Genomic DNA, 20,904 nt, shown 5'->3' with positions numbered 1-20,904 from the left:
ATTACATATATTTATATATAATATAAATTATATGAACATAAATAAATACATGTAAATATTTTGAAAATATATACTGTATGTGTGTATTTATATATACATAATAAATATACACAGTACACTGTAAACAAAATAAACAAAAACTTTTATTTTGCATGCGATTAATCACGATTAATCGTTTGACAGCACTATATATATATATACATACATACAAACATATGTATACATATTTTCATATAGAAGGTGCACAGTGTCATTCACACAAACACTAAACACCATCATGGTGACACACATGAAACTGTAATATACATTTAGTCATTTAGCAGACGCTTTTATCCAAAGCAACTTATATGACTTATAAATATGCAATAAACATTAATTTAACAACATTAGATGAAACATAGAACCCTAATAAACATAATTAAGAAACTACAAAAACTAAGAAGAGACATCCAATTTGAAATGCAACGCAGGGAATTCTGGGAACATCAATTTATGTTTTTTTTTACTGTAAATAATACATTCTTTGTCCACTCTGGGAAACCCTCTACAAGTCTGTGGCCAATGATCTCGAACCTTTGAGCACGCCGGTGGTGAGCACATTCACACCCACCTGCAGCAACTACCTGTCCGTATTTACCTTCGCCTGCCCAGAGCTGGACTCCCTGGCCGAGGGACTGGAGGGCTGCAAGGGTGGCGTGACCAAAGCAGAAACTAGCGTCGACATCCTCAACTCTCCCACCCTTCTTGCCTTATAAATGCAAGCGTAGATGATGTAATGTCACAACGACGTTGTTCTTAATATCTATTGGATATCGCGGTGTTATGATGTCCAGGTGTGTGATGTTGGTGTGAAGCCAGCTGTTCGATGGCTGCATCCGTGTAATGTGTGCGGGACGGGTGTTTACTTTCTTCCAGAGACATTTGATGTAGCCCAAATACAAGAGCATGGATAATTATCTTATGAGCAGATATGAACTATGTTCTGGTTTGAAAAGCATGCATGAGACAACTATATATAGATATATATACAGTGGTGGCCAAAATGTCTAGAACACTAGTATTTTCACCAGCTAAAAAATGGTTTTAAGTCTATCCTTTGCTGTAGTGTGTCAGAAGGAAATATCAGTTTACATTTCCAAACATTAATTTTGCTTGGTCTGCAGATTTTTCCTGAGCTTTTGTCTGGTTATAGGAGAATGTGTTATTCATAATACTAAATAATTGTGTCTTTATTTAGAAATACTGCACAATACTGTATATTATTTTAAAAGAGAAAATTGCAATACATTTTATCACGTCTGGCAACTTGACAAACAATATTATTGGGGGAAATATGCAAGTTAAATTTACATTTAATGATCTATAAGCATTTCACAGATTTCTTGTGATTATATAAAACTATTGTCAGAGCACCACAGCGAACAAATGAACCGGTTCTGTGCATTTATATGTCACATGTTCAGTTATTCAGTAACTAATGGAGACTAGACAAAGATCAGACTTTCAAGATTTCTTATCCATCACCTCTAGTGGATAACATGAGTCTCACATCATTTGTCAGATGAAATGGCTGATAGTTTAGAATTTACTGTCAGCACCCTGAGCATCGGCCATTCATGAAACTAAGCATGTTTCCTTCTGCATGTTCTCCATACGTACTAAGTTTTGAGAGATTTGGATTTTGTGCACAGAAGATTCCATTCAGATTTGACATCATTAAGTACTGAAATATGATTGGCTGGCTATTTTTTTTTTTTACACAGCCAAGTCATACAGGAGATGTTATGACGTCCACCAAAGAAGATGCAATCCAATTTCCAACTAACCCGATCATAAGGTTACTGCATTATTAAGGATTTTCTGTTGTAGGCGCAATATTGGCATTACTTGCCATGCATCCTCAGAATGTCATGTGGTCTGTATGTATCACGTTTTGTTAAGTTTGGGCATTGCATTGCACATGCCAGAAATTAATGTATTAATTTGCTTATATCTTCACAACATTTGGACAAATCAAAATCCTTTAGATTACTTCTTGCCAGGACCATCCCTGACTTTGGCGAAGCTCGAAAGCGAGAGGTTACAGTAAGCAGTGAAAAATAAAAACATATATACATTTTTCCCCTTCACATCTGTTACAATCATTTTTTACCACTGCAGTTTAAACAAACTATGCATTTCACATATTTTAACAGGGCATCTTGCTTTATTAATCTTCATTAGAAATGTCTTAAATAAGCAATGTGCATCTAATGTGTGTCAGTGTCCTACTCACTCAAAATGTGGTATGTATCATCTTGAGATACTCCTGACAAAGACAAGGGTCATTTAATAATTTAACAGACATGGGCCATTGAGCCAATATGTTTTGGGCTGCAGCCCATAATAACTAAATGTCCCTTTTCTTGTAAACACAGTGTCCAAATATCACAAAACATGGTATACATAGACAAGACATTCTTAGAAAACAGCCAAAATATAATGTATATCTGATTGTTAGAGGGGATTGCAGAGATTTCTAAATCACTGTTTATATCCGTGTGATTGACCGAGGAAGGCTGTGATACTAATATTGTCAGAGCCACAGGATAAGACCTTTTCATACTGTCATGTTCAAGTGCTTTCTGGAACAATGTTAAACTGTTGTGTATTATGCATGTATGCCATTTTTATGCACGAGTAATAACAGATTAGCTTGTATAAGCTGTCAAAATATTTTTTTAGTTTTCATGAGCACTGTTAATGACACACAAATAGTAATATGAATTTCATATTCAGCATGTCAAACTTCATTAAAAAAAAAAACGTACTTAAAAAAGTTTTTTCAAAACTTTTATAAAAAAAAATAAAAAATTTTTAAATCATGGTGTGTTAAATTCTTGGTCCGCAGATTTTTCCTGAGCTTTTGTCTGGTTATAGGAGAATGTGTTATTCATAATACTAAATAATTGTGTCTTTATTAAGAAATACTGCACTATACTGTATATTATTTTAAAAGAGACAAATAAAATTGCAATATATTTTATCACGTCTGGCAACTTGACAAACAGGTTTACAAAACATGGTATACATAGACAAGACATTCTTAGAAAACAGCCAAAATATAATGTATATCTGATTGTTAGAGGGGATTGCAGAGATTTCTAAATCACTGTTTATATCCGTGTGATTGACCGAGGAAGGCTGTGATACTAATATTGTCAGAGCCACAGGATAAGACCTTTTCTCATTAGTGTGATTTTCTAGGTCTCATAATTTGGCATCAGTGCATGTGGTTCAATAGCTTTACAGACAATAAAGAATGCAATGGAATTCATTTCTACAACAATGGTGCACTTACGGTATCTCCTGAGTTTAATGCATGTGGTAGTTTGCAAAGAAATCTGTGATCTCCAACATGCTTATATAGATCATTAAACAGTACCTTAATTTTATATCCTAACTTAGTAACTGGTTTAAATGTTGTATTTATAATTGTGTGTGTGTGTGTGTGTGTGTGTTTGATTATCACATAGAACTACTCACGTGTGTTTAGGTTTATAGCAGGCATTTAACAACAGTAACAACCACAAATGTCATGGTGTGTGTAATAAATCTTCACTCGACTGCTGATGTTGAGAAGCACTCAATAGAGTGCGAGTGACTCTTCACACTTCACGTTATACATGTACATCCAACAAAGCATCAAAAAGTACCACGGTACCATTAGGATAGGAACCAGAGTACCATGTAAATGTCATGGTACAAGCATTCTAACATTATGCTGCCGGTACTAAACAAAATCTTCCTTCATGACATGATTGCAGCTTCTGAAAAAACCCTAAAAATCAAACATGTCAAACTCCTTGGGTTTTTGATCTGCTCCTCTGGAAGCTTCCTCACTTCTCGTTCTTCATGGTGCAGTTAAGCAAATTGAGATATCCTTAAAGATGTCTGACCTCTGCTGATTTCCAGCTCAAGAGCTGGAGGACGGAGAAGTGAGGAAATGAGAAAGCATCGGTTTGAGTATTGAGAAGCACACTGTGTCAGGTTTTGTTAAGTCTGGACACTGCATTGAGCAAGCAGAGGTTATCTTTTCAAAATGGGCAACACTTTGATAAATCAAAATTATTTTGATAACTTTTTGTCATGAGGGTCTTGGGCTGAAGTTTCATGCCAATCAAACCAATGGCTAAAGTTTTTTAAAAAGCAAGTAAACAATAATCTAATAGACAGATATTTATAGCCTATATATTTAATCAACTATCTGTCTCTGCGTATAGCATCAGTTTATGGAGATCAACTATGGATTAAATATATATAAATGCCCACAAATGTTAGATTTGGTATAGATTTGGTCTGTGCAATTTCAGATCCATAAAAATGTTTTGGTGTTATTCAGTGATTTTGTATTCACCGCCATTACTTTGCCCCACTTATGACCAGTGTTGGGGGTAACGCATTACAAGTAACGCGAGTCCGTAATTAGTTATTTTTTATGGAGTAACGCAATATTGTAATGCATTACTTTTAAAAGTAACTTTCCCCAACACTGCTTATGACCATAAATATGGCAGATGAGTGAAAAAAAGCCAAGTGACTGAAGATAAATTGATTGCCCATTACTCTGTTTTTGGACATCATATACCAAGGTAGTGCCATGGTATTTTATGAAGTACTTTAGAGAAACCAATGTAAGCTCTATGATATGGTATAGGGCGTCGCTAGACTCATTTTACAATGAAATACCGCTGTACCCCAGTAATTAGGCTCCTGATAAATGCTTGTCTGATGGTGGAGAGATTACCATATACTGAACTGAGAAAATTGAAAAAATCAGCTGTTTAGCCTGTTATATAAACGGGTTCATTCAGACAGTTCACTGAATCGTTTGCGGCGGTTTCTCAAACTTTAACGGGATCCTTTATAAAAAGTCTGAAAGTGAAAGGAACACTGGATGAGCAAACAAGGTTAAACAGTGTTGGGGGTAACGCATTACAAGTAATGCAAGTTATGTAATCAGATTACTTTTTTAAAGTAACTAGTAAAGTAACGCATTACTTTTTAATGTAGAGTTACTCTTTCAAATTACTCAAGTTACTTTGTTTCCCATGTTTTGACTGGCAGCTCTCATGTTGCCATGTTGAGAGAAATCGTGAGTAAGCACAAAAACAGATTTAGGCTACGTTTACACGACAACGATGTAGTCAAAAACGGAAAAGTTTTTTCCCTTGCGTTTTTAAAAAGTTTCACGTATATAAAAAGTTTTGTTGATATTGGGAGTGTATACAAACAATACTTATGTCATTTTTCAGTCAATATTAAATTAATGAAAGAACTACGAGTTTCTCTTTGTAGTGTATTTTTTTAGGATTGATCACTTGAAAAGTAAAGTCAACTTGAAAGTAACCTGAAAGTAAAGTAATTAGTAATCTGATTACTTTTTAAATGCAGTAATCAGTAATGTAATCAAATTACAATTTTAAAGACATAATTAGTAATTTGTAGTGGATTGCTTTTTTGAGTAACTTACCCAACACTGCTCAAAATGAATAAAAACAGTCAAACTCAGAATATTATACAAACCTGCAAAAATAAAATGTGTTAAATAAGACAAATATCCTTTATGTACTTAATCCCATTTTGTTAATCAATTTCTTTGCTACTGACCTTCGATGATCCAATTCAACCATACTAAGCAAAAATGCCACATTTCTCTTTCATTTTAGTTATTGCTGAATAGTGTTGAACTTTCTTCTCCTGCGTCATATTCTTCATACAATTTGTTTACTGTACAGACGTGAATTTACATTTCCTTCAGCCTGAGGCGTATTCATTTCACGTTTGTTGTTGTGAAAGGGCTTTTACTTTTGTAAAATAACTTTTTTACATTAAAAACAAATAAGCAAGCCCTGCCCAGATTTAAAAAGTAACCCAAAAGTAACGTAACTCATTACTTTCCATAAAAAGTAACTAAGTACCGTAATTAGTTACTTTTTTACGGAGTAACGCAATATTGTGATGCATTACTTTTAAAAGTAACTTTCCCCAACCACATTAGCAAATCTGTCAGCGATAAGCAACTCTTCATTGCGCATGCATCTGCGGGTAAATAGGCTACAATTGATATCAATGCAATATGCATGCATCCATAATAACGGTATCAAAATAAGGGGAGAGTTTTTGAAGCGGTACCGATGAACGAGCGCTCCTGGCACACAGCACAGTACTGTTGAGGGAACTTCAGCTTGGCAGCCGAGAGCATGTAAAGCGCTGACGGTGAACGGAATGTTTGTTTTCTGGTTTCTAAGGGGTGGAGCGAGTCTGCTCCTCGCTTCTCCACTTCTCCATGTGTGTTTTCCCTGCAGTTCATTTCTCATCCTCCCTGCTGACGTCTGACTTCCGCATTCCTCGCTCTTCCCGATCAGGGATCAGCGCTCGAGACCCGAGCTGATGCAACGATCCCCGCTCTTCAAGATCTACTCGCGACCTCCGGCTGACGTCACAAAGGGATTCCACTCGCTCACCTCGAGACCAAAGTCAGGTAAGAGCGCAACTTTGGCAACTTTTGCACGGCTTCGAGTCCGGCCGCTGCGTTTCTCCATGGCCGCGTCTCAAAGCGCGGAGAGCCGCCTGGGCAGAGCGCGTTTTTGCGCATCTCCGGCGCGCAGCAGCATTTTCGGGCATCGTGAGAGGCTTCGCGCCTGAGATGCGCTAAAATGCTGTGTGTGTAGGGCACTCGCTAGGTTTTGAGACACGGCCCGAGTGTGTGCATGCACAAAATGGTACATTGCAAAATAAGTAAGGTGGGTATTTCATATTTCAACAACAGCAGTGTGTTCTATTGCTGCATCTGCATACCGCAAGTGCAACTTAAATAGCTCTTTATTTCCAGATTTGAACGCATTTCACTCGGCCGTGTCCATCTCTAGTTGTAGCCTACATAGGGAATGTTCACTTCCTAATATAGCGCGTTGATGATGATGATGATGATGATGGGACAGAAAGACTCGACACCGCTGTAAGCTGAAGTTCATGTTACATAAGAGAAACTTCCGCTTTGAGATCATTGAGTCACTGTAGGGCGTGGTGCATATGCACATTCATATTTTGATTATCTTTACATTATTGTTTCACATTATTTGTCCGCTGTCACCGTGCATGTAAAGGCTCGTGAGATGCTTGTGTGGTAATGGCGCGTGAATAGGCTACTAACTGTGCACACAAACTTTTTCAAATTCAAATATATCCAATATAAGAGGTTCAAATATACAGTAAGTAACAAAAGTGCGAGACCACTAGTGAAATGCTTTAGTTTGCTGGGAAAAATTAAATAAAAATAGACAATGATAATAATAATAAAAATAAAGTTTGAGTGAAATGTTACATTTGAATTTGAGAATGTGTCAGTTCAGTATTTATTGTGTGTATGGTTTGCTTTAATGTTTTAAAACAAAAGATGCAGCACTAGAACTGACATGAAGCTTTGTGTATATTTTAATATCTGTGGTCTCTATTTGCATTTGATATCAATTAAAGGGCCTGGGGTGATGCTTTCTCCTTGAGTGCACTGAGCATGTCCAGTGCCGTTGGGTATTGAATGTGATATTGGTGTCTTTGCCTCAATCTATCTAAAACTTCAGCGCTGCAAACGTTTTCAACAAAGTTAAATGAACTGCTGTGCTCTTTGTAGATAAACAATGCGCAGCAAGCATTTTCAGTTGTTCAGAAAAGGGTTTCAGTTCCACTCACAAAGAAGTGGGCGATAAAATCTGGAAGCAATGTGTGAAACTGCTTCTCATTGCATAACAGCGCTATTATAACTGCATGCATAATGCAACGAAATGACACTGACCTTTCCGGCGCTGACGAATGTAGGAATGTTGCTTATGACACACAGCTGTACACACAGCACAACTCCACACAGATACATGTCACTGTAAACAGACTGGACACAAACTCTCACTCATCAGCAGATGCTTTTGGGATTTCAGAACCGGTTTTGGGGAGACATTTTCAGAATCTGCGATTAAATGTGTTAAATAGAGCTAAAAGCATACAATAATGTTGCATTCAAATTCATTAGTTTTAGTCTTGTTAAAATTGGAGAATACGTCATTTTGGCCAAATCCAATTGTAAATCTTTGACTGATGTTAAAACGTTACTACCGTATTTTTTACGGTAAAATTCCGGCAACCACAGCTGCCGTTTTTTTACCGTAAATTTTACGGAATTTTTTTACAGTGTACTGTAGAAACTGGTAGCATTACTGTTTGTCCATCGCTTCTGCTTGTGTTATTCTCATTTGGTGTAGTGTAGTGGAGAGCGTGTCGTGTTATAACAGAAGCATCCTGCAGTGCAACACGCCATGCTTAATTAAACTAATGTATACTAAATTAATTTAAGCAACAGAATCAAGCATCTGAAATTTTTTTTTTTTTTTTTTTTTATGTGGGTATATTTAAGTGTTTTCAGATTTGTTTAAAGCACATACATATTTCATATTTAAGAACACACACCATATCATATATATTTAAACATATTTAAAAAACAATTTAATCTTCATTTGATGATGCTAAAAGGTTTGCTTAGTGTCCGTTTTGAAGCTCTGATGTAGGATGAAATTGCAGTCACTTTAATAATTAGAAACAGTGGAAAAATTACTCCGATTTTATGTCTCAGAAAAGCTTCCATTGTGCTTTACCTTGTAGGACTTCATGAATGACTGATTTGATGCTGTACAGCGGCAGAAGTAGCACTACACACATTATGCACTTGAGAGATTCGACTTTCAATTGATTCCAGTAAGAAGTTAGTATGTTGTTATGCTAACAATATGATACTCCGGTAAGCATGTAAATGCACAGCACACACATATACAGGCTTTAAATTACACTGGACCATTTTAGCAACACTTGTTACAACTACTGAACCTCTTATGAAACTCCTATTAACTCTTTTATGTATAGTTTCAAAAGCTGAACATAATTTCTCTCTTTCTCCGGGTGTGTTGTGGGGAATTTAACACATGAACATAGATTGATTATTGTATTCATTTTGCTTGTTGACCATATTATATTTGGACAAACAGCATGATCAAATCACATCTGTGGCTTACGCCGTATTTCTCCCTGGACCTTTGCAGAACTGCTGTTCACAATAATGGGGCGATCGATCAATTAGAGCGACACATTATCTGTGATAATGGAGCAAAGTATTAATATAAGATGAGTTAACGGTGGCAGCGGAGAGAGCGCTCTCAGGCTCTGGATCACGGCACTCTATAGGACTTTCCAGTGCAAACCTAATGTGTGTGTGTATAGACAGAAAGGCAGCACACCTCATACACCTTCTGAAAGCCCAACAGGCTCATGAAACACTCTTGATCACACGATCCTGATTAATATATGGCAGAAATAAAGACTGAAGGGGAGTTTGAGTTAGTTGTTCAGTTTGTATGGAATATAAGCTGACTACATACTGAATACTGCTCAGTGTGCACTCTGTACAGATTACTATATTTTAATTGCTGCAGCATGCTGCAAACAGTACTATGGTACGATGATGTCTCATATTTAGCGGTTTGATCATTGGTTACACTTTTTAGTGTAAACACTTTTTAGTTTAAACATAGCACTATACATTAAATAATGAAGATAACAGGTCAGTTAAACACAACGAATATGTAATTGTCACACTCTTGTGTGTAAGAAGACAAGCGCACGACGAAGATGAAGGAATATAAACATGTATTTATTATTATCCACACGAAGGCAAATAAGGAAAAGCAGGAACTGGAAGGAACTATAACAGAAATGGACTAAACTAAAAGTTCATAACTGTGACAGTAATATAGTGCCTCTCAGATTTATTTTTTTCCTAGCTGACTAATGATTTTGCAGTCATTGAATGTCTTTCCTGAGGTAAATGTAACATTACATGACATTGTTTAATTACAAGTTGATTTACTGACATTTTTCTGCGGTTGAAACACTGATTGATTGATCGATTACATGAGACATGATTCATTTCAGTAAGCTGTTCGGTTTCTTTAAACTCCTTCTGAACTGAGGCACTACAGCGATCGTTACGCCACAGTAAAGAGTGTCAAAACCACATTTATTGTTTGTATTTCATCATAAGATTGACAGCATATGAGAGTATGTTTTATAACAAACGTAACAAAGCACAAAGCTTGTTGTGATTATTGGATGACAGGTGTGCTACAGATAATGTTTAGTCACACTGTAAAAAAAAATCCGTAAAATTTACGGTAAAAAAACGGCAGCTGTGGTTGCCGTAATTTTACCGTAAAAAATACGGTAGCAACGTTTTAGGTTTTACGGTTTTAACTTACATTTACAGTTAAATACCGTAATTTCATTAACTGATATAATGTTAATATACCAACCTTATTGAAGTACCGAAATCTGTTTTGTACCTTTGTAATACACTGATAACCACCAAATGCAGATGGTGATGAGAAAGTCACATGATGAACCAAAGCCCATCACAAGCAGCTTTTAAATAATAAAATATATAGAAGGTGCACAGTGTCATTCACACAAACACCAAACACCATCATGGTAACACACATGAAACTGAAATAATGCAATAAACATTAATTTAACAACATTAGGTGTAACACACAACCCTAACACACAAAACTGATAAGAAAAAACTAAGAAGAAACATAGTTATTTCAACAAAAAAACATCAAATTTGAAATGTCTTTTTCACTTCCAAAAACGGTATACTACCGTAAAATTAATGTCCAATACATGTAATGTTCAATACAGTTTTTCACTGTATATAGTAGGGGAGTTTACAGTTAACCATTTAACAGGTTTTTACTGTAGCATTTTTACTGTCTTTTACCGTTAAATTCACTGTCATTTTTTACAGTGCACATTAACTGAAAACAGCACAAACTAAAAGATTAAAAACCAGAAATCTATAAAGTAAATGCAACAATAGCATCCACACATCTGACATGTTCACCTGTTATATATAGTTTACCTACGTGGTGGGAACAAAATACACACTGACGGTGTCAAAACAAGCCATTGATTAAGTGCTGCACCGTTTCAACTGAAACTAAAAAAATACATTTCCAGCCGTATATTATTGGTTGCTGTAATTTGGTGCATCATAAGCTCTCTAGATTTGACTCGGTCCTTTCTTGAATGGAACAGTTTCACTCATTTTATCATCCGCCTGGCAGAAGTTAAAAGTAAAGCACACTACACCTCAACAAGCTGCATAATTGAAGAAATGATGCATGACGAGCGACGTGCCTGTGTTAGTAGCCTGCTTGGGGTTAGGGATTTGTTTAAATGACTAACTCTCGGTATGAGCAATGATAGCTTGCCTTAACAAAGACTAATTAAACTTCCTCTGAGTCAGAAGTGTTGTGTGTGTCTTGCAGCGGTTCACATATGGCAGTGATTTCTTGTGTCATCGTGAGGCCGTTTCTTCAAGAAGAGCATTCGTGTAGTTGGCAGTGTTGGGAAGTAACTGTTACATGTAACTAAATTACTTCATTTACTGAGAATAAATGTGTAGTTAAATTACAGTTACTTCTGAAAATGTTAACGATTACAAAGGGGGTTACATCTGATTTTATTCACACACAGACAGATTTGATTGATTTCTTTCATAAATTGCAGTGACTGCTCTAAAATAGAAGAGACACCAATGTTTCAGGAGTTTAGGACACAGATGATTATTCGATAACTGTTTTATTTCCTATTTGGGTTTATGTATATACTTTTTTTTTTCCAAGAGATTGTTAGATGCCAGTGTTTCCCGTCATTGCTATGCAAAGATTTGATTTCAAAAACAATATCATAGCTACCAAACTATTTCTTGTTATGGTTTTAAAATCTGCATTTAGCCTCAGAATGATCTCAACATAAGGAGAGCTGCTAAAGTCTGATTTTCAGGTGGCTGTGCTTTAAAATTAAATGATTATAATCTTAATTCAAGTGGTGAAGGATTGTGAAAGTCTGAGAGTAATCAGTGTTGAGCGCTACTGTAAGGTTAAACCTGCCTGCTTTAAATGTTTGAAAGGAAATTGAAAACATTATAGAAATTTAGAAAAATAATCGAAAAGTAATCGAATGTAATCAGTTACATTACTTTGATAAAGTAATTGAAATAGTTACACTACTTGTTACATTTTAGATAGCTAAAACTTGTAACTGGTAACAGTTACAGGTAAAACTGTAATTTGTAATCTGTAACCTATTACATTTCCAAAGTAACCTTCCCAACACTGGTAGTTGGTCACTCTCTGTAGTTCATCAGGATGCGTGAGAATGCTCTCTCAAAGCTACAGAATGCACACTGCGTCTGAAAGGTTTTGATTTGAGGAGGACTCATGTAGGCCGATGACATTGTCCTGTTCCTCTGCGGCCACATTCCTCTCGGCTGACACACAGCACAGATTGGACGGAGGAAACTTTGGTAGCGGGCGGATCTTGACTGACGCGATCAGTACTTCTCTCCATGGCTTAAAGGAGAATGTGTCTGGGTCTAGTTTTGTGCCTCTCATAAAAAAAGGGGAAAAGAGCAGCTTCTCTTGCCAAGGGTCTGTAAGTGGATATCTTACTGTATGGGCAGTGCATGGGCACAATGGACATGTGTGTTATATACAGCATTACTGTTGGTTAATTAAAAAAATATATGTTTTTGGTTAATTCTTTATTATTGTCTGATAAAGTCTACATAATGGATTCCAGTGACAGGTGCGTATTTGAAGTCGTTAAATGCATTTAGAGACTTTGTATCACTTTTGGATTCCTTTTGAAGGTGATGCGTGTCAGTTTTTTTGTAATAAAATACTTGTATTCCAGCTTAATTTCACTGTAAGGAAGTCTTCTGGTAGTTTGGCTTTCTGAAGAGTGTAATACTTGCTGACAACAAAGTGTATCAATGAACAATAAGCGGTGTCTCTCAGGAATTAGATCGCAAATTATCTTGACGGTGTTTTTACAGAATTTCATTGCCACTAACTAGCGCCGCACAGCTTGGTAATCTTGGTAATAGACACAACTAATCCAAATAAAATGTACTTACACAAATGTGGCCAATTTTTTAATTAAATGACCCAGTGTGCTGTGTGTGATGATTTCAGGACACATATTTGAAAAGTAATGTGGAGAAGCTGGTAATGTTTATCATTCATTTGCGTAGGATAAAGAGTTTGACCTATACATTTTTGATGTATGTTTGACACAGTATATTTCTGTATGTAATTATTCAGGATTTAAATCAGAAATTATTAAAAGGGAGATTATTAGCAGAAATACAATATGATCCTCTAATACTATATAGATAAAATTCATAATTCATAAATCTGTATTCCAAATAAACGAGTTTGTAAACAAACTTATTCTGATCATTCTTGTCCATCAGCTGATCTGATGTTTGCTGCTGTGAGATGAACATAACTCTCATTTTCAGTAAATAGGAAAAATTGTCTCTATGACAGATTGCTCTTGTTCTCCTATTGTAAGTTGCTTTGGATAAAAGTGTCAGCTAAATACATAAATGTAAATGTAATGTAAATTCAAACTTGTTTGAATGAACTGATTCAAATCTCTGATTCATTTGCATCATCATTCAGAAATGCAGTGGCCTATTTGTTATTCAAATATGTTAGTATGCTGATAAATATTAGAGGTCGACCGATAGTGGATTTTACCGATACTGATAGCTAGGTTGGACCACACTGGCCGATACCGATTAATTAACCGATACTGGAAGCTAAAAATAGTGCTTTACTATAAAAAAAAAAAAACTGTACTGAACCATGCTTGATGTATTGATCATTAAAGTTAGGTCATAGTTTAACTAATGTTAAAAAAAAAAAAAAACTTCGTAATTTAAAAATGTATTAGTAATAGTAAATGTTCAAATTAACACACTCTAACTAGAAATAGCTACTTATACAGCTTCCATTAATCTTAAAACACCGGACGCGTTGCGTTCAGTTCAAGCGGTGGTTTAAAACAGTTGATTTAATCACCAAACGGGCAAAAGTTTACTTCAAGAATGAACAAAGCCGCATAGACGAGTTTGAAGTTCGGTGTTAAAAACAAAGCAAAAAAAAACAAAACAGAGCAAACAGAAAGAAAAAGCACAATCTAAATTATAGCTCTCTATACGAAGCATACTTTATTAGAGCCACAGAAAGACAAACATTTCACTGAAAAATGCACAATATAACATTTTACAGCCTAGGGTGCAATCGGTCGACCTCTAGTAAATATTGCTGTTTAACGTATTTTGATATAGGTTCCTATTTGTTAATTTAGTGAAAACAGTGCAGAAAATTTATTAACATCATTACACTTTATTTGCTCTGTTTTATTCTGTGAAACCTTACTACGTATATGGAATAACCGTTTTATAATAAAGCAATAAGCCCCAAGAAGCCGTGGTTTACAGTGAATTTATAACAGCTAAGGGGTGTTGTTAGCTTCTTGGGGCTTATTGCTTTAATAATTTACATTTCAAAAGACAAGTTCTCTCATGATGCCTCGGCTCTTTTCTGCAGCTGTGGTCACGGGCGTTTGTGACATGATGCCGGGACAGCTACCGGACCCCTCGGTGACCGCCGGCTCGCTGCCCAGTCTGGGCCCTCTAGCGGGCATTTCTGCCACCACACTGACTGAACACATGAAATATGCTGACCTCTGCAACCTTGGGGCCATGCTGTCCCCTTTACATCTACTGGGGAAGCTGGGCAAGCGGACGCTCCCTATTAAAGCCGAGGTGAGCACCTTTCATCCTTTAGCTTGGGGAAGAAATTTAGGGGCATCTTTAGGAAAAAGCGCTGTTGTATTATCTGATTGAACTAGTGCACATCAGTATGTGAGGCCTGTTTCGTATATGCAGCATCTAAATGATTCATCTGCAGGAAACCCAAACCCGATAGCAGAGCTGTAAACTGATTTAATCATCTGGATTTAGTCAGGTTTATTAAATGTGCATTATTGTTCAGTCCATTATTTGATATTGCTTTCCAAACGTCTGCAGTACATGCACTGTAAAAAATTATTTTTCAAAGTTGTAAGATTATTAGAGTGCATTTTACAAGAAAACACTTCTTCAGTGTTTCTGCTTCAAAATTTCATGTTTAAGTGGTGCTTGCCGTTTCTTTCTGATTATTGTGAAGTTAACTAGAAATCTCTGAATGAAGTTAGGAAGTAAATCTTGCATCATGTTTTTAGTATGCACATCTGGCACAATACTGTGCATTCTTACCAAACTACAGTGACTCCATCTAGTGGATAGACAGTGACTGTTCAAACAAAAGACTGAATTAAAAAGCTGTGAATCTAAGTAAAGCACAAATGAAACATTAAAGCAAAATATAGTGTTTAGTTGGCCCAACCATATCAAGCTATTTTTACACAGTGACAGAAGAAGAAAAAAACTCCATAGAGGCCTTATTGATGATTTATAGACTTGACAGGAGATGAGATATAAAATCACAGGAAAACCTTGTTTTATAGATAAATAAAATACTTGAAATGCATGAAATACTTCAGCACCAGAACAAGCAGTGCAAATGTTTCTGTACTGTTTAGCCAATAACTTTAATATTAATTAATTTCAATTATAATTACATATTTTATATTGAATTATTTATTTTTAAGTTATGTTCCTTGCCTTTTCATTTACTTGTATTTTGACTGAGAATAGCAACAGTTTGAGGGAACAGTTAATAAAACAGTGGAGGAAGAGCATTCATGCTGACTGAACAGCTGTTACTGTTATAGGAATAATAGTTCACCCAAAATTAAAAGTTAGCTAAAAAATGGGTTCAACCTCAAGGTGTTCGAGATGTAGATGAGATTGTTCTACATCAGATTTGGAGAAATGTAGCATTGCATCAGTGTCTCAGCAATGGATGCTCTGCAGTGAATGGGTGCCGTCAGAATGAGAGTCCAAACAGCTGATAAAAACATCACAATAATCCACAAGTAATCCACAGCACTCCAGTCCATCAGTTAACATCTGGAGAAGACAAAGGAAATAAATCTTTGAAATTGCTTTTGCTAAAATAATCTGAAAATCTGGCTAAAGTCCATAATCTATAATAAGGCTTCCTGCAGTGAAAAAGTCATCTGGTCTGAATCGGGAGAGAAATCTGCACAGATCAAGCAGCGTTTACAGTCGAGCAATGGTTTGAAGTTAAAAACGTCTTAATGCTGGATTTGTTTCAGCTTTTGTCTTCTCCAGATGTTAACTGATGGACTGGAGTGCTGTGGATTGCTTGTGGATTATTGTGATGTTTTTATCAGCTGTTTGGACTCTCATTCTGACGGCACCCATTCACTGCAGAGGATCCATTGCTGAGACACTGATGCAATGCTACATTTCTCCAAATCTGATGAAGAAACAAACTCATCCTAATCTTGGATGTCCTGAGTAAATTCTCAGCAAATTTTTATTTTTAAGTGAACTATTCCTTTAATGCAGACTGATTGAATGTTATTTAACAAAGAAGTTTGTATTAAACCCCATGACTTGCATTATTATTACTCATGAAGGCTAAAATGCTGGGTTTATGTGATCAGCAAGTTCAGAGAGCACTGATTCATACAGACTAATTATTGGCTGATTAACACACTGAGTGCATTACATTTATGACTGGCTATATTTTCTACCATTTTCAAAACATTTGAATATTTTTAAGACACGTCCTACAGATTTCATTCAGCAAATGCCTATTGATATTTCAGTTAATTCTTGCATTTCACAATCTGTCGGCAAACAGGAAGCTTTTTCTCTCTTGAAATTAACAGGTTTCAAGGTCTGTCCTTTTTTCTTTGACTTATGCAACATATATAAATAAAGCGCAACCAGAAATTAATTATCATCATGGAACAAAATGCAATGTCACTTTGTGGTCAAAAAGTATTTAAGCTGTAAATAATGATCAGACTACTTAAACTTGTTTATAAGTTTACCAGCAGAGACAAATGTGCTGTTCTTGGCTCCAAAAGTTTTACTCGTATTGACTGTATTTTTATATTGAATGCAACCTTCTTTGAATTTAAAGGTGAACTGAATGTTATAACCTGGTTTCCTAAACAAATGAAGTACTTTATTGGCACATAGGAAATGTAGTGTATAAAAACCTATAGAAAGCCTTAATTGTCTTATTTTGCTGTTGCCACTCGTACAGAAAGATGAAGAGGAAGACCGGAGGAAAAGACGGCGAGAGAAAAACAAAGTGGCAGCAGCAAGATGTCGAAACAAAAAGAAAGAAAGAACAGAGTATCTACAAAGGGTAAGTCGTCTGTAAAAGCCTCAGTCAGTGTTGGGGAAAATTACTTTTAAAAGTAATGCATTACAATATTGCGTTACTTCATAAAAAAAAAAAAAGTAACTAACTGCGTTACTTTGTTTCTTTTTGTGGAAAGTAATGCATTATGTTACTTTTGCATTACTCTTTGTCACCTGAGATAGACTTTCTTGTTTATTTTCAATAACAAAAATCCCAAAAGTAATATGTCTCTGCCTCTGCACTTACTCCCGATCTCTCTCGACACGGGACAGATGTCAGCGAATAAATGGGAAAACAAAGTAACTGGCATTACGTATTTTAAAAAGTCATATAAAAAAGATATTTTCTTGTACATTTAAAAGTAATGCATTACAATATTGCGTTACTCCATAAAATAGTTACTAATTGCATTACTTTTTATAGAACTCACACCTGGGCTCCAATATTTTAATGCATTACTTTACTAGTAACTTAAATAAGTAATCTGATTACGTAACTTGCGTTACCCCCAACACTGGCCTCAGTTCTGTATCAACATATAGCACGAGTGTATTAATGTGCCTTCAACTCTTCACTGAAGGAATCTGAGCGTCTAGAGATGATGAACTCGGAGCTGAAAGCACAGATCGAGGAGCTAAAGCACGAACGACAGCAGCTCATACTGATGCTCAATCGCCATCGGCCCACCTGCATCGTGAGTACAGACAGCATCAAGACGCCTGAGAAAGAGGCCAACCCTCTGCTGGAGCAGGTGGAGGCCAAATGAGAAGGAACCACGCATTTCCATGTTACTGTTTACAGGTCAGCTCGTCTCCAGCTAGCTGAAGCACTTGGTTTGAAGCACTTGGACATTTTAGGGAAGAGAGAATGGCGTCTCTGACTTGCGAGGTTGGAGTTTAGAGACTAAACAAAGCAAAAAGAAAAACACACGGATGGCCTGTGTGTTGGCAGTTGTGAAACTTTTGTGGGATAGTTTTTTTTTTTGGTCATAAAGTGCCTTATTTGTATTAGTCCATTTAGGTGTTTGGAAAGAATTGTCTATAGGTTGTTCTGAATTGATGAAAACATGCATGTTGTGGCCTCGCCATGTTAACCGGATGATTCTTCACGGACTGTCTCAACGTTTATTCACCATTTGCTGCCTTCAGTTGCGTTTTAGTTTTTTTTCTGACGCAGGCGTCATGTATGCACATATGTATGAACTGTTTACATCTTGCCAATTTATTATAGTTATCTAGTATATAAATATATATATATGATTTTTATACTTCTTGTACATGGACTTATCACTAGATGTGATACATTTTATGCAACAATTTCATAACCTCTATTTCTGTGACTTATTCAATTTGTTGTATAGCTGTGAAAACTGCAAACAGTTATTAAACGAGTGATTTCCAAATGTTATTTTGCAATGCTCAGAATTTTTAGAGTTGGTCAACCTGTAGCCGTTTACTGTAAAAATTCTTTCAAGCTCAGTTTCATTTTCATTTCCCTTTTTCTTCTTGACTTAGGCAGAGTGAATATATCAAATAAAGCAAGGCAATCAGAAAAGGCAGCTAAAGATAGAATTAAAGGCTGCTTTGTTTACAAAAAACAACAAACAAACAGGTGCTTCAAACATTTTCTGTTTTGTAACCTCTTTTGTCTGTCATTAGCCCCATCAGCACATTCCATTAAACAGTTTTCCTACTAAATCATATCATACCTGATATTATTTATAAATATAATGTACATTAGTAGTCACTTTTTTAAAAACAGACGTATATTATGCTACATCATGCATGCATGTTTATAAAATGTGCACACGTCATAATTTTTAATATTTTGAACACATACTTGTGATTAGTTATTTTAATCATAAATAAACATAAATCATAATTTTATATGTTTCAGAATTCTAAATATCTCTTTGTAGCAGATGTACAGTGCATCAAAAAACGTCCTGGTCTAAAGCGTTTTTGGTTTGTTGTTTGGGGTCCCTGGATTATTGGCAAAACTGAAATGATTATAATATGAAGTATGATAGTAAGAAAAAAATGTCATGAAGTTCATATGCAATTTGCCCTTCAAAATAATCAAGTACAGTTAATCCATTAGTTAATATTAAATGCATATGCATAGAAATACAAGTGTGCCATTAAATGTATAATCTTGGATTTACTACATTAATGGCTAAACTGTCCATAAATGCCTATTAGAGCAGTGTCCTATATAAGAAATCACTAATGACTCTGGTATGTCCACACCATTTTTTTTTTCTAGTCATATTTTACAGCTGTATTCATCCCTCTGCAATCTTTTTCTTCCTCCTTATGTAAAAGTATGGTTTCTCTTCTGCAACTGTCTATTATGGGGAAAAAAAACTAAACTAAAATATGATGTTGTAAAGAAAATTCCGCCAATCAGAGTCAATCTCAGCAAAAGAGCTCTGCAGGGAACATCCTTACTTATATATTTGTATATGCTTATTTGACAATAAACTTATTATCTCTACAGATATTATTCAACTACTTTAAATGAATAGTTTTATATTTCTCCACCATTTTTAATGTGCAATGCTTGTTTGTCTTTTGTCTATAAATGCCTTTTTTTTTGTTTTGCATTGTGGTTTGGTTCATGCCTTATAGCTCTTTAAATAAGACTTTTTAAAATGTATGGTAAAAAATATTTGTGGACCCAAAGGTGCTGAAAACGTGGGTATGAACTAATGCACTTTTAATAACTGCATTACCATGACTCTTTTACAAAAGAGAGAGAGAGAGAGAGAAAAATAGAGATTGATTACAGCTGTCAGATGAGAGAAAGATGTCAAATTTACAGTGACTCCCCCTGAAGCTCACAGCAGCGCAGACTTTAATAGAACACAGTAAAATGAAAAAAAAAATGTATACAGATTTTTTACAGACTGCAACAATAAAGATGTCCCAGACTGAACCGTTCTTTTCAGTTTCTTATTGCAGCTTTGAAATGTGAAGGCCCTGCACTCATCCAGAGCCTCAAACTGGACTGCATCATCTGTAACCTGCAGCATCTGATCAACACTGTAAACTAGGAAACCCTCTTTCAACAGTTCTCTGTAATGTAACCTTCCAGAACAATCTTTCATGTGAACGGCTTTAATTGTCTGAACTCAGTTGCTTTCCATCTGTCAGTTTCATTCAGTCCCCTGAGGCTTTTGGCAAATTCTGCTTCTGAGATTTTCATGTTTGTTGCTTAAAACAGCTGTGTGTCCTGCAGACATCCGTGTCTCTTTCGGCCCTCGCATCCATATTAGGATCCATAATACCCTAGGAAGGGGTTTATTGATTTGATGAAGGCCTTGGCAGGTTTGGCATCACGGATGATTCCACTAAATTGAACTGGCATGTGTCTTTCTTCATACCACAGACACTCTCTCTCCAATTTCATCATTTCCTCAACTGTAGCCTACACTGTAAAAAATGACCGTGAATTTAACGGTAAAAGACTGTAAAAATGCTACAGTAAAAACCTGTTAAATGGTTAACGGTAAATTCCCCTACTATATACGGTGAAAAACTGTATTGGACATTACATGTATTAGACATCAATTTTACGGTAGTATACCGTTTTTGGAAGTGAAAAAGACCGTAAAATT

At 35.8% G+C, this 20,904-nt stretch overlaps 2 protein-coding genes across 4 annotated transcripts in view; both read left to right on the top strand.

Annotated features, from left to right (window-relative positions):
• The window catches only part of LOC107724245 (proto-oncogene c-Fos), a 6,624-nt gene extending 5,594 nt beyond the window's left edge, over positions 1 to 1,030 (top strand). Inside the window, exon 4 of the mRNA XM_016533082.1 lies at positions 552 to 1,030. Within this exon, the coding sequence (XP_016388568.1) occupies positions 552 to 755 (204 nt within the window). The 3' untranslated portion in view covers positions 756 to 1,030. The remainder of the gene's footprint in view (positions 1 to 551) is intronic.
• A 5,039-nt stretch (positions 1,031 to 6,069) lies between these two features.
• On the top strand, positions 6,070 to 19,031 carry LOC107724256 (jun dimerization protein 2). Of its 3 annotated transcripts, none has more exons than XM_016533095.1 (5): positions 6,070 to 6,087; positions 6,408 to 6,523; positions 14,544 to 14,761; positions 17,184 to 17,288; positions 17,866 to 19,031. In XM_016533095.1, the coding sequence occupies exons 2-5, from the start codon at positions 6,433 to 6,435 to the stop codon at positions 18,049 to 18,051; spliced, it is 600 nt and encodes a 199-aa protein (XP_016388581.1). In that variant the 5' UTR covers positions 6,070 to 6,087; positions 6,408 to 6,432; the 3' UTR covers positions 18,052 to 19,031. The 3 variants fall into 3 exon arrangements, with proteins under 3 accessions (XP_016388581.1, XP_016388580.1, XP_016388579.1); XM_016533094.1 differs by lacking the exon at positions 6,070 to 6,087 and adding an exon at positions 6,135 to 6,258 and having other exon boundaries at positions 17,866 to 19,030; XM_016533093.1 differs by lacking the exon at positions 6,070 to 6,087 and adding an exon at positions 6,136 to 6,244 and having other exon boundaries at positions 6,348 to 6,523; positions 17,866 to 19,029.
• The last annotated feature ends 1,873 nt before the right edge of the window (positions 19,032 to 20,904 follow it).

This window comes from Sinocyclocheilus rhinocerous, unplaced genomic scaffold (assembly GCF_001515625.1).
Source record: "Sinocyclocheilus rhinocerous isolate Xijiao unplaced genomic scaffold, SAMN03320098_v1.1 scaffold365, whole genome shotgun sequence".
NCBI lineage: Eukaryota > Metazoa > Chordata > Actinopteri > Cypriniformes > Cyprinidae > Sinocyclocheilus > Sinocyclocheilus rhinocerous.
Note: the sequence above shows the minus strand (reverse complement) of the source record. Positions and strands in the feature narration are given on the sequence as shown.

Excerpts from the sequence above, each read along its gene's own strand:
- LOC107724256 (XM_016533095.1), top strand. The coding sequence starts at position 6,433 with ATGCAACGATCCCCGCTCTTCAAGATCTACTCGCGACCTCCGGCTGAC. Across the intron at positions 6,524-14,543 it reads CACCTCGAGACCAAAGTCAG|CTGTGGTCACGGGCGTTTGT; the intron begins GTAAGAGCGCAA and ends TCTTTTCTGCAG. Across the intron at positions 14,762-17,183 it reads CGCTCCCTATTAAAGCCGAG|AAAGATGAAGAGGAAGACCG; the intron begins GTGAGCACCTTT and ends CCACTCGTACAG.